At 36.8% G+C, this 17,419-nt stretch overlaps 1 protein-coding gene across 6 annotated transcripts in view; it reads left to right on the top strand.

Annotated features, from left to right (window-relative positions):
* Nucleotides 1-17,419, top strand: part of ARHGAP20 (Rho GTPase activating protein 20) — a 127,750-nt gene that overhangs the window by 18,743 nt on the left and 91,588 nt on the right. For all 6 annotated transcript variants that reach the window (XM_042904016.1, XM_042904018.1, XM_042904020.1 and 3 more), the window contains exon 2: nucleotides 355-437. In XM_042904016.1, coding sequence (XP_042759950.1) covers nucleotides 355-437 — 83 coding nt within the window. The remainder of the gene's footprint in view (nucleotides 1-354; nucleotides 438-17,419) is intronic.

Raw genomic sequence — 17,419 nt, 5'->3', positions numbered from 1 at the left:
TGACATTTAGGGGTATAAATGAGATAATCCAGTCCTGCTTTTAGCACAGGGCCGGGTACATAATAAGTAATATTATCTGTTAGCTGCAATTGATGATAACGGTTATGATCAAATACTCTGATCAACATTTAACCTCCTTATTGTCTATTCATAAAAAATATTTACTGCCTGTTCCACTTCTTGACACGTACTCTTCTAGTTTAGATGTGATTATTTTATCTCTGTAATGAGACTGCAAACTCTTGGAGAGGCAAGGATCGGCAATACAAAATTTGCTGGATTGGTTTGAAAGTTGGCATTTACTTGCTTTAGACGTCACGCGGTCTTCATTTTGATTTTTTTTTTTCTCAACAGAAAATGAAAACACTAGCAGAAAGGAGGAGGAGTGCGCCATCTCTTATCCTGGATAAAGCCCTACAAAAAAGGCCCAGTACCAAGTAAGTAAATAGCTCTGTAGTACACATTTGGCAAGTGCTACGTTTATCTTTTTTTTTTTAATGTATGGGTTTTTTTGTTTTTTATCAGCACCAGAATTCTCTGTTTAATAATAGAAAATATGACTTCTGTTCTGATATTATTTAAGAAGGTCTGTATTTTATGTGAATCATAAAGCCTTTTAGAGGTGGTCTGTGATCAGATGCAAGAATCTCACAGCACAGAGTACACAAATGTGCAGGCCTCTGTGTATTGGTAAAGTTTATAGAAACAATTAGCGATCAGAATACTAAAAGATGAGTTATTTTAATCACCATATATCTTTGGTAACACATGAACTTTAGCTTATTTTTTTTATAATAAGGTGATGCTTGTGCATGGGCATAAGGTAAATTTTTACCAATTTTAGGTATGAAGAAAGATAACCCAAGTTGAGATTATAAAAAACGGAATGCTGATTTCTTGTGTGCATTATTAAATTAATTAGTGAATTAATCAACAGAATTTGAAGTGGAAAAACAGGCTAATTAGCTGTTGAAAGGGCCATTTCACCTACTGAGGCTAAATACCGTTTCAATAGACATTTTAAGAAAGTCTTTAATAAGGTATAGAAATTGAATGAATATTGCATCATTAACTTATTCGTTAATCTTTAAATGGCATTTTAACCAGGAGTTTTTATGTTCAAAAGAATCCTGTGATGATTTCCTCTAATCTGTGAATCCTTTTATATAAAGTGAAGTCCTCATCCCCTTTACTTAAAGTGAGGGTATATCTGATATTTCTGTGAATGATATGCTAATTTAACATAAAATCTGTATGGAGGCATGAATTTTTTTCAGTGCCAAAAAGAAATTATATAACCAAATCCCAGTTAGTGAAAATTTCAAAATACTTCAGTCTCTCTCTTAGGACTCATCATGTTCTCAGACTCAGGCAACTCCTCAGCCTGCCACCAGAAGACACACGCTTTAGTCGTTGGGTTGATCAGGAAATGAAAATAACTTTTAATAGATGCCTAATCAAAACTTAAGTAGGAAGATGTTCTTCTTCCAAATAAATAATACATTTCAGTGCCATTTGTAAATGACTTTTGGATTATTTTCATTAATGTATCTCTGCATTAGTATGGAAAAAAGGGAATGGTAATATTTTCAGTTTGACCCTGACTACCTAGAAAACTTAGGAGAAAGTATTTTTTTTAGGGAAAGTAGAGAGAAGAGACAGAATTATTAGTACAACTGTGTATATGGATATACTCTACATGTAAAAATAGCTTTATTATCTACTTTTAAAAATACAGATAAAAAAAAGTTTTAGGTATAATTTCTTACTGGAAGCTTCTGCGATAGATGTATCCTAGGCTTTTCAATTACAAGTAGCCCTTATATCAGAGAATCTTTAGCCCAAGATCAGGGGTCAGTAGTGGCCCATTTACCCCCTAGGCCAGTGTGAGAACCTATAATATTATGCATGTAGATATTTGAGTTCATGTATACTAGTGATTCTCACTGGGGTGGCACTAACTTCTAGGGGGCATTTTGGAATTTTGTGGAGCATTTGAGTTTGTCTCAGTGATTTAGTGGACCATGGCCAGAGATGGGAGACATCCTGTAATGCACAGGGCATCCTACATATAAAAGAATTGTGTGGTTCCTACATAGCCTTGAATATCACATGTATGGCATTCTTGTGAAGGGGACTAGAAAACTTTATATGATTGTCCATGCCTGTAACCTAACTCTATATACAAAATATTTTTACATATTTTTATCTGTTTTAATAAACACTAAATTTTCCAGAAATGCCACGATCTTGCATATCAAAGATAGTTGTACTTTATATTGTTTTTTTTTTTTTTTTTTAATTTTTTTTCAACGTTTTTTATTTATTTTTGGGACAGAGAGAGACAGAGCATGAACGGGGGAGGGGCAGAGAGAGAGGGAGACACAGAATCTGAAACAGGCTCCAGGCTCCGAGCCATCAGCCCAGAGCCCGACGTGGGGCTCGAACTCACGGACCGCGAGATCGTGACCTGGCTGAAGTCGGACGCTTAACCGACTGCGCCACCCAGGCGCCCCATGTTTGGAACCATTTCAGAAAATCACGTGACTTTACTTCATTTTCCTATATTTGTTGTATGTCATAGTTTCTTATCATCCAGCTTCTGTTAAATTTAAATATGTTAAATGTAAGTAGTGTAAGCATATGACTACTTCATTGTATTTTAGTATAGTCATGCCAGGACATACGCATATTGAAATACATAATTTATTATTAATTACTTTTATTTCATTTTCTTTTATGTTGCTGTTAGGGTATTTTGATGATATTTTTTGAAATTCTATTAAACATCTGTGAATTTCTTTTCAGGATAGAAAAGGAGGAACTAAAATGAATATATATGTGTAGATTTAATATAACAAAGGGGAATTGGGTCTAATAGGATTGAGAACTGACAGAGATGAAGTGCCAGGCTAGAGAAAATGGTAACACTTACCCACCTTATGGGACTGTTTTTAAATTTTTTTTTTTCAACGTTTTTTATTTATTTTTGGGACAGAGAGAGACAGAGCATGAACGGGGGAGGGACAGAGAGAGAGGGAGACACAGAATCGGAAACAGGCTCCAGGCTCCGAGCCATCAGCCCAGAGCCTGACGCGGGGCTCGAACTCACGGACCGCGAGATCATGACCTGGCTGAAGTCGGACGCTTAACCGACTGCGCCACCCAGGCGCCCCTTTATGGGACTGTTTTTAGTTAGAGAACCAATAATGATAGTACACAGCCATGCCCTTCCCCATTCCTGTCTTCTCATCACCTCTGCAATAACTGGTGCTTACATTAGAGCCAGTTCCCAGATTTATGCCTGAGATAGCGAAATATGATGGGTTTGTGTTAAAATAGCCACAGGAAAAAAGTTTATTGGAGTTGAAGCTGTACGTGTTTTAGTCTTCAGTTTGTCTCCTATGAGTTTCTCTAGGACAGTAAAGTGAGTGCACAGAGCCGGGGAGGAGGGCCTTCTCCCATCTTATAGAAATAATGCTTGTCCTCTGTTCAGTGTTGGGCGGTTAATGTGTATGAAAAGAAAGCTGTTGGGTGTTGAATGTGTACAGAGTATTTGTAGGTAATGAAATCTCCAGATTGGAAGGAATCATAAAGGTCATCTGGTCTGGTGGTTTCCAGAGCTTTCTAAGTTAATGTTCTGCAGAGGTACCCAAGCAGCTGCATAATCGTCAGAAACTCTTCATGGCTGATTCTGATACACTCTTGAAGGAAAACCACTATGGCAAGCTACAAAAAAAATGCTTTTTTTCCCCCCCAAAAGAATGTTTTTAAAAAATGAATATTGAAACTGAATTTTAAGAAAGTACAGAATTGCAATACATACTTCTTATAAAACAAACAATGTGGACATTATAAAACAACAAAGTCCCTACAGGCTCCTCAGGAGTAACCACTATTAATCACTTGTTTGTCCCTCTAAACCCTTGTCTATGCAAATGTGATTAGAATGTTTATTTGCTTCCTTACTGTTTAAATTCCCACTTTAACATAATTGTATAAGTTCTTTTCATTTTCAAGTCTTCAGGGTTTTTTTGTAGTTAGAGACCAAATCCTGTTATACCAACCATTTGAGAAAGCCTTTGAATTTTGTCCACCTATATATAATGTATGTTCTTGAAAAGTTACATGAATCAGACTATTAACGAACTTGCTATTTTAAAGAAATCCTATAGTGAATTTTTTTATAAAGTGAATCATTTCTTTTTCCAAAATTGTTAAAAATAACTCATTTTCATAATTCAAGAATTTGGCTTTTCTATCAGACCCAGAAAACATGAAAAACTTCTAAAGTCCAAGCTGATAGCACACCTGTTTCAAGTAGAACTTTGTACAACAGAATTCTAGTACCTAAAAAGAATCTTTACAATTTCTTTACACGTAATATCATGGGAATTAACTTGTTAAAGAATAGAGTACTTTAGCATTTCACATTTCTTGGATGAAATACAATCATCATAACATTGCATATTTCTTGAATTATACCCTTACTTGATTTTGGCTTTGTGATAGAACCTTGATGTTTCTTCTTGTGACTTCCTGATAAGGTGTTGCTTAGTAATTAATGATGATAAAGTTTTTATCCAAAGTTTAGCAAACATCTACAGGGGATTTAAAAGAATCCCTTCGCTTAACAGCTGTTGCACCTCAATTTTTATTGAATTTAATGAACAAGAGCTAGGTTTAAAAGAGAGGGAAGACTTAGGTTAGTTGGTGAGTTAACTGTATTTATGTGTTAAACAGTTTTATATCCAGAGTTCGTGGATCAGCACATACAGTACAGAAGGAGAGGTGGTTTATAGATTGTAACTTTTCTTTTTTGTATGTGGATACCATTCAGATCAGCTGGAGGTGATTTCTCTAAGTAATTATTTTATTATGTGGCATAGCAGGTGACAGACCTCTTTCACACTGAGGTTAGTGGTTTGCCAGCATGGCTGCATTTACCTGTTCTTATTCTCAAACATTACATTGTTCAGTTCTGTGTTTAAAGACAACCTCACCTCATGCAGTAGACATCCTTGGTAGGACACTAGGCACCTAATTTGAGGGCTTAGTTTCATTAAATGTAAAATGACAGTGTCGAACTTATTATCCAATAAAACCCTTCTAATTCTATAGCTACATAATTATGATTTGTGAAATTCAGTAAATCAACAGATCTCCTTATGCATGCTCTGAAATCTGATCATTCTGAACTATAGCCAGTTTTCCTAAACTCACTCTACTCTACCGCTGGCTCAGGTGTCACCTCCTTCTGGCACTCCTCTAACCCATCATAAATAACGTTCATGCTTCCGGAGCTCCTTGTGTTTCTTGTAATCCTAAGCACTCATGCCACTGCATTGGCATCACCATTTATGTCATGTTCCCTTTAATGTCCGTGCCTTTGATTGATAAAATAATGCTTTGTACATACCTGGTGTTCATTTATTATTGTTGGATGATTGGTGAAAGAACAAGTGACTCCCATTTCCAAACCAAAATAGGAATTTAGTAAGTAAGCATAGTAGTTTCTGACTTTGCTGCCCTCCTTTCAGTATCCAATACCTAAGAGACCTTCCTTGTTTATTGGCATTATTTGTGAAATTCTGGCTAAGGAGAAAGGTAGGTTCCTTTTGACAAAATGATTCTGAGTTATTGCTAGGAGGTTATATCGTGCAGCAGAATACCTCAAGAACTCATGTATGTGGTCTGGAAATACCACATGAATAGCTTGTGGTATTTCTTCATCCTTTACTTGGGTACACTCAAGTCTTCCAGACTTTCCCTCCAGAAATTCACTTGTTTGGATAGGTACCCAACCCACCTTGTAGAAGTTACACAAAAATATACCCACCCACTTTTGTTTTAAGTTACAATCTGTTAGCACTTTTAAGTTCATATTCACCTATCTCCTCACCTCCAAATTAATTTATGTGTGGTTCGCAGGACTTTGTGCTCTGTACTTTATATGTTACCTTTAAGCGTCAGCTCAGTGCTGCTGAGAGGAGAGGCCACGCCAGGCACGCACGGTGGGTGGTGAGACAGGAAGTGCTTGGGCTTTGGCTCTCCACCCTGACTTTCTGTGTGACCTTGGAATAATCACCTAATCTCTGAGACTCCATGTTTTCCTCTGTAAAATCTGAATCTCATGCTTGGAATATGGAATGTGAAAATTCTCAGAAGATTGACTTAGTTATTATTAGTTGCCTCTTTCCTTCCCTCAGACACTTTTCATTTTTCAAGCTTTAAACCTCCTGACTCATCCAGAAAACTCAAGTTTGTTAATGAAAAGCATCAACTTTATCTTCAAAGCATTGTATAACCAGGAGCAAATCATTGAGCCTGGCTTATCGTATAGTGGAAATTGAGTCGAAGACTTGCCCTAAGTCACACAGTTTATTATAGCTTTAGAGACGGGACTGGAACCCCAGTCCCCCTGGTCTTCATGGTATATTCTTTGCATTACGTAAACAAAAGTGTCTAAAAGCATGGATTCTGGAGCCAAATTGGCAGTTTTAAATCCCGATACTGGTCCTGACTAGCTGTGTGATCTTGGTAAGTTTATAAATCAGAGATAATAACAAAATCTATCTCATAAGGTTGTAAGGAAGACTAAATAGGTCTTTGCATGTAAATTTCTTTGTTTTTAATTTTTTAATATTTATTTTATTTTTGAGAGAGATAGACAGACAGAGAGACAGAATCTGAAACAGGCTTCAGACTCTGAGCTGTCAGCACAGAGTCCGACGTGGGTTTCAAACCCACAAACCGTGAGATCATGACCTGGGCCAAAGCCGGATACTTAACTGACCAAGCCACCCAGGCGCCCCACATGTAAATTTCTTAATGTAATTGCTAACACATAGTCAGTGCTATATGTATGAAGGCTATTATTATTGTTACTAGTAGTAGTAGCAATAGTAACAACAGAAATAGAAGTACATAATCCTCACAGAAAGACTCTTTGAGGAGCATAACAGATTAGAAATAAAAAGGATGAAAGATGCCATATAAAAGCCAGCTAGACTCTAATACTAAATTCATTTTAGCAAGACAGTTATATTTCTAGGTCTGGCCTGAAGCATGGTTAGCTCAGAACATTTTGGATTTATTCTTGTTAGACCCTGACAACTCTTGATATCTCTGTAGGCAGAAGTTTGAAGTACACCTAGAATGATTCTGGAAAATAAGGCCCTGAAACAGGGAAGATTTACCTGGTTTGCTCAGTTCCTCAAGGCAAAGAGTCTCTAGGAGATCCATATGTGCCAAAGCTATGAGTCAATGGAAGGCACAGGTAGAATTGGCTAGTTTGGAATAAGGATGCTAGGGTGACAGAGCCATATCAGAGGGCATTGGAGAACTGGGAAAGCAGCTGTTTGCTAACTGGCTTTCCTTTTGGTTAATTCACTCCTGTCGTGCATAACTACACACACACACACACACACACACACACACACACACACACACACATGCCAACGTTGCCTTACTTAGGCTATCCCCATTGTGTTCTACAAATTTCTCGTCATCCCATTTCCTTGTTTCTCTGTTATATTAGCATTATAATTTTAACACTAGTCTAAAGTAGATGATAACTTATCATACCTTCACATGCAAGGAGTATATTTATATTCTGGAGTAGTTTTCTGAGGACTGTGATCAAATCTACTCTCACAATATGAAAACCACCTCTACCTGTGATGGTTTAATGTGAACTTTCCAGATACAGTAACTGGAATAAATTGAATGACCTTATGAAGGCCATTCTCATACTGCACACCCTAAGATAGTTGTGGTAGCACTTTGATATAATTTGATGGAAAGGTCAGTTTGAAAGAGAAGTTACTAGATTTTCTTTTGGAATTCTGCAAACCTTCTACACCTAGGTACAATTTCTTGGTACAAGACTTTGAAATAAAAATTTGAATTTTAGAGGAATTTTGAAAAAAATTTTAATACTTTTACAAAATTATACTAAGTTATATAGACATGTTATCTTAGAAAAAAAGCCTGTGCCAAATACTGTCCATTGTGCTGCCTGGCATTATATGCCAGTTGGCTCTACATAAGGCCTGTTCTTACAGTTTTGGACAATACATCCTTGGGTTTTAATTGAGAGACCCATAGATAATTCAAGGTATATGATCAGAAGAACAAAGTAGAAATTTAATACATGAAGATTGCCAGTGGCCTGCAAGATCTCTGTTTCCTTGTGAGGAATATTTTCCAAAATTGTAAAATTCAACTGTAAAGGAAAGAGACAGCTATTGCTTTATAAAGTGGCAAAGTTGACAAATTTTTACCAAAATTGAATTCATTGCTTTGTTAAGCAAAAGGCTTCCCAGACCTACAGATCACTTTTTTTTTTTTTTCAAACTGCTTTTCATGTTCCTTAAAAATGATCAAATACATCTGGTCCTGGTGTATTGTGCTGTTTTCCTATGGCATGATTCCTGGAGAAAATCATTGGAAGATCATATTAAGTCTGTCCACATTCTAGTGGGCTTTGACAGGGTCAATCAATTTAGTTTTGCAATTGCAAAACAGTGCATCCATTTAGTTTCTTCATTCCAACTATAGCCTAATTTGCTAATTGCAGTTATGATTCAATTTTATCTTTCATATTGACACCAGGAAAGCACTGTCTCATTAGTGAATGTTTATTCGCCTTTCCTCACCCCTTCCACAGGGTGAGCCGGCTGTCCTGAGACATCCTTATTGTACTGGGCTAGGTCATCCCTTTCCCCTGTACAGCTTGAAAGCTAGGATTTCACAGAGGAGCTTCAGAATTTCAGAACTGACTCTCCTTCAGAACCCTGAGAAAAGATTTTATGAGGGAGGCAGAATAATGATTGTCACTATTATTGAGAAGCTTCATGGTATCGTGGTTACGAAAGTGTGGACCCGCAGCCATCCTACCTTAGAATCTGGCCCTGCTTCTTACCAGGAGAGAGAACTTTGACAAGTTCCTTAACTTCTTAAGGCCTCACTTTGCTCATCTATAAAATGAGGATAACCTCATAGGAGATTCAGAGAGTTAATACTGTAATGTATCTGGCACACTGTAAGTATTATAGAAGTTTCTTGCTAAATAAAACTGTTAAAATACATAAATCCTTGTGCCGCCCTGTCATGTGATGTGTAATTGTCTTAGTAGTCCACATTTAGGCCTTGTTTTCTCCACCTGACTGCTTTTTGAGTGAAGGGACCATGTTTGCTGCTCTTCGCATGTACACGTTCAGTGCTGGGTGTGGAACGGATACTCTAAATATTAGCTGAGCTGAATGAGTGATTCCTTCCTTCCCCCAGCTAAGTAGGGCAACTCTCAGTTGGAGTGGAAAGAAGGGTAAGAGTCCACGACTGCCTGATCAAGGAATGCAGCCGGCGTCAAAAGACCACACAAAGAAATACCAATTCTGGAGTGATGAGCTGTTTGATGCATGTTGATTTAATGCTCGCTTGTGTAACATACCATCTGTACTAAGACTCACTGCCACTGGTTCTTTGCTGTACAGCTCCTGGTGTACTAAGACACAGAGAATGGAGTCTAGTCCCTGCTCTATCACTGCATATGACCCTGGTAGAGTCACCTTGCCTTTCTGCAACCTGGACTCTGTTCATCTGTCAGTGGTAGGGAGGAGGAGAGAGTGAGGTTGACTAAGTCAGATCATTTACGTACTTCCTCCGTCAGTCCCTGACTCCACAGTTTTGTTTCTTTACGCTAATCCTAACTCCACCACATGGAAAATGGAAAATGGTATGAATGCTCCTTGCAAACCTTTTTATCACAACTCTTCCATCTCCAAGGGTGTATCTGTCATACTGCAAAGGAATATGTATCCCGTCTGTCCCCTTTCATTGTACAAGTCAAACGTTTGCTTATGTGGGATCTTTGGTCTGTTTATTGTCATAATGTTATTTTGCTCACCAGCCTCCATAATGGCCCCAGTGATTCCCACCTCATGGTATTCACATTCTTGTCTAATCCCTTCCCACATTATATCAGAATCAATCTGTGTATTCAGTAGAATATTGCAAAAATGATGGCGTATCACTTTTAAGATTATAAAGGGCCAAGCTTCTATCTTGATTGCACTCATGCTCTCTCTGTCTCTATTATCACCTGCTTGGGGTTGGGTCAGAGGGAACCACGTCCTGAGAGGTCCCATGGAGCAGCATATAGGGGAAGAACTGAAGCCTCTAACCACCACCACGTGAGTGAGTTTAGAATCGGATTTTCTGACCCCAGTCAAGTTTTCAGGGATTGCAGGCCTAGCTTAACTGCAGCCTCATAAGAGTTCTGAGCCAGACCCAGCCAGCGAAGCTACTCCCTGCTTCCTGACCAATAGAAACTGTGCAAGATCATAAATGTTTGTTGTTTTAAGATGCTGTGTTTCGGAGTAGTTTGTTATGCAGTGATAGATAACCACTAGTCATCTTCAGTTTATGAAACTAACTTTCTAGAATGTTTCTCCCATGTACCTTTTATGTATTCTTATAGCTAGAAGTGAAAAGATGGAAACAAACCTGTTCCATTTGTAAATGAAAACGCTCATTTTCCAGATCATGTAATTTGTTGGGAAGGGGGCCAGATGACATCATTTTTTTCTTTAAACAGCTTTATTGAGACACAGTTTATACCATATAATTCACCCACTTAGAATATATAATTCAGTGGTTTTTAATATATTCACAGAATTGTGCAGCTATTACCTTGATCTTAAAGCATTTTCATCCTGCCTACAAGAAACCCTATAACCATTAGCTAGCGGTCCTTTTTCATCACCCATGTCCCATCTTCCCCTGTCTCCAGTTCTAAGCAGCCACTTCCCTCTTTCTGTTCTTATAGCTTGCCTCATCTGGCCATTTCATATAAAAGCAGTCGTGCACTGTGTGCTCTTTTGTGGCTGGTTTCTTTCAGTTAGCATCAGGCTCATTCACAGTGTAACTGTGTTGGTACTTCATTACTTTTGATAGTGAAATAGTATTCCATTAGAAGCATAGCTGGAGATCGGGGCGCCTGGGTGGCTCAGTCGGTTGGGTGGCCGACTTCACCTCAGGTCATGATCTCGCACTCCGTGAGTTCAAGCCCCGCGTCAGGCTCTGTGCTGACAGCTCAGAGCCTGGAGCCTGTTTCAGATTCTGTGTCTCCCTCTCTCTGACCCTCCCCCGTTCATGCTCTGTCTCTCTCTGTCTCAAAAATAAATAAATGTTAAAAAATAAAAATAAAAAAAAAAAGCATAGCTGGAGACATTTTGTTTACTTGCTCATCAATTGATGAACATCTGGGTATTTTTTACCTTTTAGCTTTGGTATTTTCTAGTATAAAGCAGGAAGTTGAAATATTATATACTGCATTTTATATAACTTTGTTTTGTTTTTATTTTTGACTATAATTTTTAATGTTAATAGCTAAATTTATGGCCTATACCAGAGAATATGGTTGTATGGTATATGATTTCTAAATTTTCTTTATGACTTGATAACATAGGTTTTTGAAGCACTACATGTATGTTGAAAAATATGTAGCCATGTAAATCATCAATCCCTTCCTAGTATTTTGTCCTCTTGTTCTGTCACTCCCTAAAAGAGCTGTGTAGTGTTTCCCACTTCAGCTGTGGATATGTACATTTCTTCATGTTACTGTATTCGTTTCTTGCTTTATGTGTTTTGAAATTATATTGTGAGGTCCATAAAGCTCAGGATAGTTCTGTCTTTCATCAAGTGGAAATACCTTTCTTTTGTCCTATTTATTTCTTTTGTACCTGTCTCCTTTGGCTCAACAGAATGTTTTTGAGATTCATCTATGTTACATGTATCAAAGGTTTGTTCCTTTTTATTGCCAAGCAATATTTCATCATATGGATATACCACAGTTAGCTTCCTTAGTTAGTGTTGGTAGACATTTGAGTTGTTTGCAGTTTAGAGCTATTATGAAGAAAACTGCTGTGAACATTTGAATACGGATCTTAATGTTTTCACTCTGTTGGGTAAATACCAAAGAGTTAAATTACTGGATCCTATAGTTAAGTGTTTAAGTTTAAAATAAACTTCCAGACTATTTTCTAAAGTGTTTATAGTATTTTACATACCCACCAGCAATGCATGAGAGTTCCAGTTGTTCCACATCCTTGCCAAAACTTGCTCATTGACTGTTCAAAATGGTTATCCTTACCATTTTGGTAAGTGGGTATGTAGTGGTATTTCACCATTGTTTCCATTTGCATTTTCCTGAAGACTAAGATACTGTGCATCATTTCATGTAATCATTGCCTGTTTTTCTTTGTGCAGTGACCTGATTAAATCTTTTGCACATTTCTTTATTTGTAAACCTAGGGAATTATAAAAGTTCTTTGTATGTTCTAGGTAGATAGGTCCATTGTCAGATACATATAGTAAAAATATTTCCTCTAAATCTGTCTTTTCTTTTTTCTTAACAGTGCTTTTTGAAGAACAAAAGTTTTAAGTTATGATGAAGTTTAATTTAACATATTTTTTCTTTTACAGCTTATATATTATGTGTCTTATCTAAGAAATATTTGAATACTTGAATGTCTCAAAGATAGTATGCTGTGTTTTCTTCTCTACTAGGCCTATGATCAATTTTTATGTATGGCATAAAGGAAGGGTATAGGTTTATCACTTTTACTTATGGATATCCAGTTGTAGCAGTACCAAGGATTGAAAAGAGTTTCTTTTGCCAATTGGGAAGAAAAGGACATAGGTCTTCATTCTGGAACGTTTTTTCAAAAATCAACTGGCCATACTTGTGTAGATCTACTTCTAAATTCTGTTGTTTTCCATCAGTCTATAGGTCTGTCCTTACCAATACTATAAAATTTTCATTACTGAACTTTGTAATAAGTCTTTTATGGTTTTTGTTGATATTATAACTTTCTATTGCATGTTCCATTTGATCATTGCTAATATATAAAAAGACAGTTGATTTTTTGTTTATTGACTTTTAATCCTTTGATCTTATTAAATTCACTTATTCTGTTAGCTTTTTAAAAAATTCTATTAGTTTTAATATAGATTTCTCAGGATATTCTGTATACACATTCATTTCCTTTGTGGATAAAGAGAGTTTTACTTCTTCCATTCTGATCTGTTAAGTTTTTATTTTATTTTCTTACCTTCATGTACTGGCTAGAATCTCTGGTACATTGCTTAATAGAAGTGGTATGAGCAGACTTGACCTTTTTTCTTCCTCATTTTAGGCAGGAAAATACTTAGCCTTCACCATGGCATGTGATATTAGCTAGCTACAGAGTCTTTTTGTACATGTCTTTTATTAAATTGAGGAAGTACCCTTTTATTCTAACAGCTTTTTAGTGTTTTATCATGCACGGGAATTGAATTTTGTCACATACTTCTGCTGCAACTTTGAAATGATCACATGATGGGACACCATGGTGGCTCAGTCAGTTAAGCATCTGACTCTTGATTTCGGCTCAGGTCATGATCTCATGGTTCCTGAGCTAGAACCCTGCGTCAGGCTCTGTGCTGACAGAATGGAGCCTGCTTGGGATTTTCTGTCTCCATCTCCCTCTGCTCCTTCCCAACTTGCATGAGTGGTCACTCTCTCTCAAAAACAAATGTTCATATGTTGTTGTTCTCCTCTTTTAGTCTTAATATAGTGAATGACATTGATTTTTTTTAAATAAACTTTTATTTTAGAATAGATCTGAGATTTACAGAAAAGTTGCAAGAATATTACAGAGTTTATGGGTACCCTCAGTGTTCCTTGTTAACATCTTAAAATACTACAGGATATTTGTCACAACTAATGAACCAATATTAATACATTATTATTAACTAAAGGACATACTTATTAGATTTTTATTTAATGTCCTTTTTCTATCTCAGGATCTCATTCCAAATACAATACTAGATTTAGTCATTACATCTTCCTTAAGCACCTCTAGACTATGACAGAAGAACAGACTTCTGTTTTTGATGACCTTGACAGTTTTTTTAAGTTTATTTATTTATTTTGAGAGAGAGAGAGAGAGCAGGGATGAGGCAGAGAGAGAGGGAGAGAGAGAATCCCAAGCTGGTTCCATGCTGTCAGCGCAGAGCCCAACATAGAGCTTGATCCCATGACCATGAGATCATGACCTGACCCAAAATCAAAGTCAGCGGCTTAACTGACTGAGGCACCCAGGTGCCCCAGATGACCTTGACAGTTTTGAGGCATTTAGTAGAAAGTGCTTCAATTTGGGTTTGTCTGATGTTTTCTTATAGTAAGAAAGGGTTATGTGTAGTTAGAAAGAGTTTATAGAGTATTTTCAGTCCATATACATTAGAGACGGGGTCTGCAGTTTTCCTGTACCGTTTTTGTGTGGTTTGGGCATCAGGGTAATGGTGGCTTCATAAAATGAGTTGGGAAGTGCTACTTCTTCCTTCAAGAAGGGTGTGAAAGGGAATGCCATTGTATCTTCCTAAAACGCTTGGTAAAATTCACTAGTAAAGTTGTCTAGGGTTTGAGGTATTTTGGGGAGGAAAGCTTTCAATTATGATTTTAATTTCTTTACCAAAGATAAAACTATTTGGGTATTCTGTTCCTTTTGAGTTAGTTTTGTGAATTTGTTTATTAAAAAAGTCAAGGAAAGTATGCATTTCATCCCATTTGTAAGCTTATTCACCGCAGTTATTCATAACCTTTTTCATGCTTTTAATGTCTGTAAGAACTGTAGTGATATTACTTCTTTAATTTTTGATATTAGTAATTACTGAATTCTTTTTTTTTCTAGATCAGTCTAACTAGGGCCATGACAATTTTACTTATTTTTTCAAAGAACCAGCTTTTGGTTTTATTGCTTTTCCCTACTGTGTGTTCACTTTTTATTTCATTGATTTTTTTTGTTTTTAAAGGTTCATTAGAGTTTAATTATGTACAGTTCAGTACTCATATTTAAAGTGTGCAGTTTGATGAGTTTTTTTGCATATTATGTCCATGAAACCACCACTACAATCAAGATAATGAACATTTTCATAACTTCCAAAAACTTCCTCATGTGCCTTTGTACTTCATACTTTCCTGCTACCCCGCTGACCTCTCCTCAGGCAATCAGGGAACTTCCTGATGTCACTATAGGTTAGTTTACATTTCTGCAGATTTTATATAAATATACCATGTTACTTTTTATTGCCGAGCAGTATCGTAACAGTATCGTGTGTGGGTATGCCACAAGTTGTGTATCCCTTTCATCTACTCGTAGGGTATTTTCCAATTTTGTGATTAAAAATAAAGCTGCTTTGTACATTTATGTACAGTATTTGTGTGTACTTTTATTTCATATGTTTTTGTTTTTCGCTAAGTACCAAGAAGTAGAATGGCTGGTTGTATGGTAGATGTAGTAAGAAACTGCCCAAGTGTTTTCCAAAAGGGTTATACCATTTTAGGTTCCCAGTAGCAGTATATGAAAGTTACAGATGTCCCACATCTTCACCAACACTTAGTATGGTCATTTTTTAAAATTTTAGTCATTCTGGAATATATTTTACCCTTTGTGGTTTCAGTTTGTGTTTTCCTGATTACTAATGAACTTGAGCATCTTCTCACGAGTTTATTTGCTATCCATATATATCATCTTTGGTAAAGTGTCAGGTCACATCACTTCATTGGCGGGGGCTGGGGGGGTTTCTTACTGTTGAATTTTAAGTATTCTTTATAAAATCCAGATCTGTGCTGCCCAGTATGGTAGCCGGGAGCCACTGGCAGTGTAAATTTAAATTAAACTGAATACTGTAAATTCAGTTCCTGAGTCACAGCAGCTACATTTCAAGTGCTCACTTAGTCACGAATAGTGGCTACCTGTTAGTGCAGATACAAGGTATTTCCCTAATCTCTGAAAATTCAGTTGTCAGTACCATTCTAAATGTAAGTCCCTTGTTGAGCCCTAGGTTTTGTGACTATTGTTTTCTAGTATGTAGCTTGCCTTTTCATTTCAATAACAATGTCTTTCGAAGAGCCAAGTTTCAAATTAGGATGAAATCTATCATTTTTTTTTTCTTTTACACTTTTGTGCGCTCTGTGTACTACTGAGTTTTTTTTCCTAGACCCAAGGTCCACATCTCTTCCTATGTGTTATGTTAGAATTTTTATAGTTTCAGATTTTACATTTAGGGCGACAATCTATTTTGAGTTAATTTTTGTATATCATATGCGATCAGCATCAATACTTTTATTTCATACGGCTCTCCAGTTGTTCCAACATCAGTTTTGAAAAGATTTTTCTTTCCCCACTTAATTATCTTTGCACCATTGTCAGATAATCATTTGGCTATGTAAATTTGTGTCCACTTCTGGACACTGTTCATGCTGGTATCACTCTGTCCTGGTAACTGTGGCTTTAAAATGTTTTTAAATCAGATTGTGAGAGTTCTTCAACTTTGTTCTTATTTTTCAAAATTGCTTTGGTATTAGGTCCTATAAGCTTCCATAGAAATTTTTTAATCAGTATGACAATTTCTGTAAGAATGTTGCTGGGATTTTTTAAAATTTAAACCCAAGTTAGTTAACATATAGTGGAATAATTTCAGGAGTAGAATTTAGTGATCCATTGTTTACATACAACACCCAGTGCTCATCCCAACAAGTGCCCTCCTAATGCCCATCTCCTATTTAGCCCATCCCCCCACCCAATATCCCTCCAGCAACCCTCAGTTTGTTCTTTGTGTTTAAGAGTCTCTTATGGTTTGCCTCCCTCTCTCTTTTTATCTTATTTTTCCTTCCCTTCCCCTATGTTCATCTGTTTTGTTTCTTAAGTTCCACATATGAATGAGATTATATTTATCTTTCTCTGATTTATTTCGCTTAGCATAATACACTCTAGTTCCAAACCACATTGTTGCAAATGGCAAGATTTCATTCTTTTTGAGTGTCAAGTAATATTCCATTGTATATATAAACCACATCTTCTTTATCATTTCATCAGTCGATGGACATTTGACTCTTTCTATGCTTTGGCTATTGTCAATAGTGCTGCTATAAACAAACATTGGGGTGCATGGGCCGCTTTGAATCACCACTCCTGTATCCTTTGGATAAATACCTAGTAGTGTAATTGCTAGTTCATAGGGTAGTTCTATCTTCAGTTTTTTGAGGAACCTCCATACTGTTTTCCAGAGTGGCTGCACCAGTTTGCATTCCCACCAGCAGTGCAAAAACATTCCCCTTTCTCCACATCCTTGCCAACGTCTGTTGTTTCCTGAGTTTTTAATTTTAGCCATTCTGACAGGTGTGAGGTGGTATCTCATTGTGGTTTTGATTTGTATTTCCCTGATGATTAGTGATATTGAGCATCTTTTCATATGTCTGTTAGCCATCTGGATGTCTTCTTGGAAAAGTGTTCAGGTCTTTTGCCCACTTCTTCCCTGGGTTGTTTGGTTTTTGGGTGTTCAGTTTGATAAATTCTCTATAGATTTTGGA

This window comes from Panthera leo, chromosome D1, assembly GCF_018350215.1.
Source record: "Panthera leo isolate Ple1 chromosome D1, P.leo_Ple1_pat1.1, whole genome shotgun sequence".
NCBI lineage: Eukaryota > Metazoa > Chordata > Mammalia > Carnivora > Felidae > Panthera > Panthera leo.
Note: the sequence above shows the minus strand (reverse complement) of the source record. Positions and strands in the feature narration are given on the sequence as shown.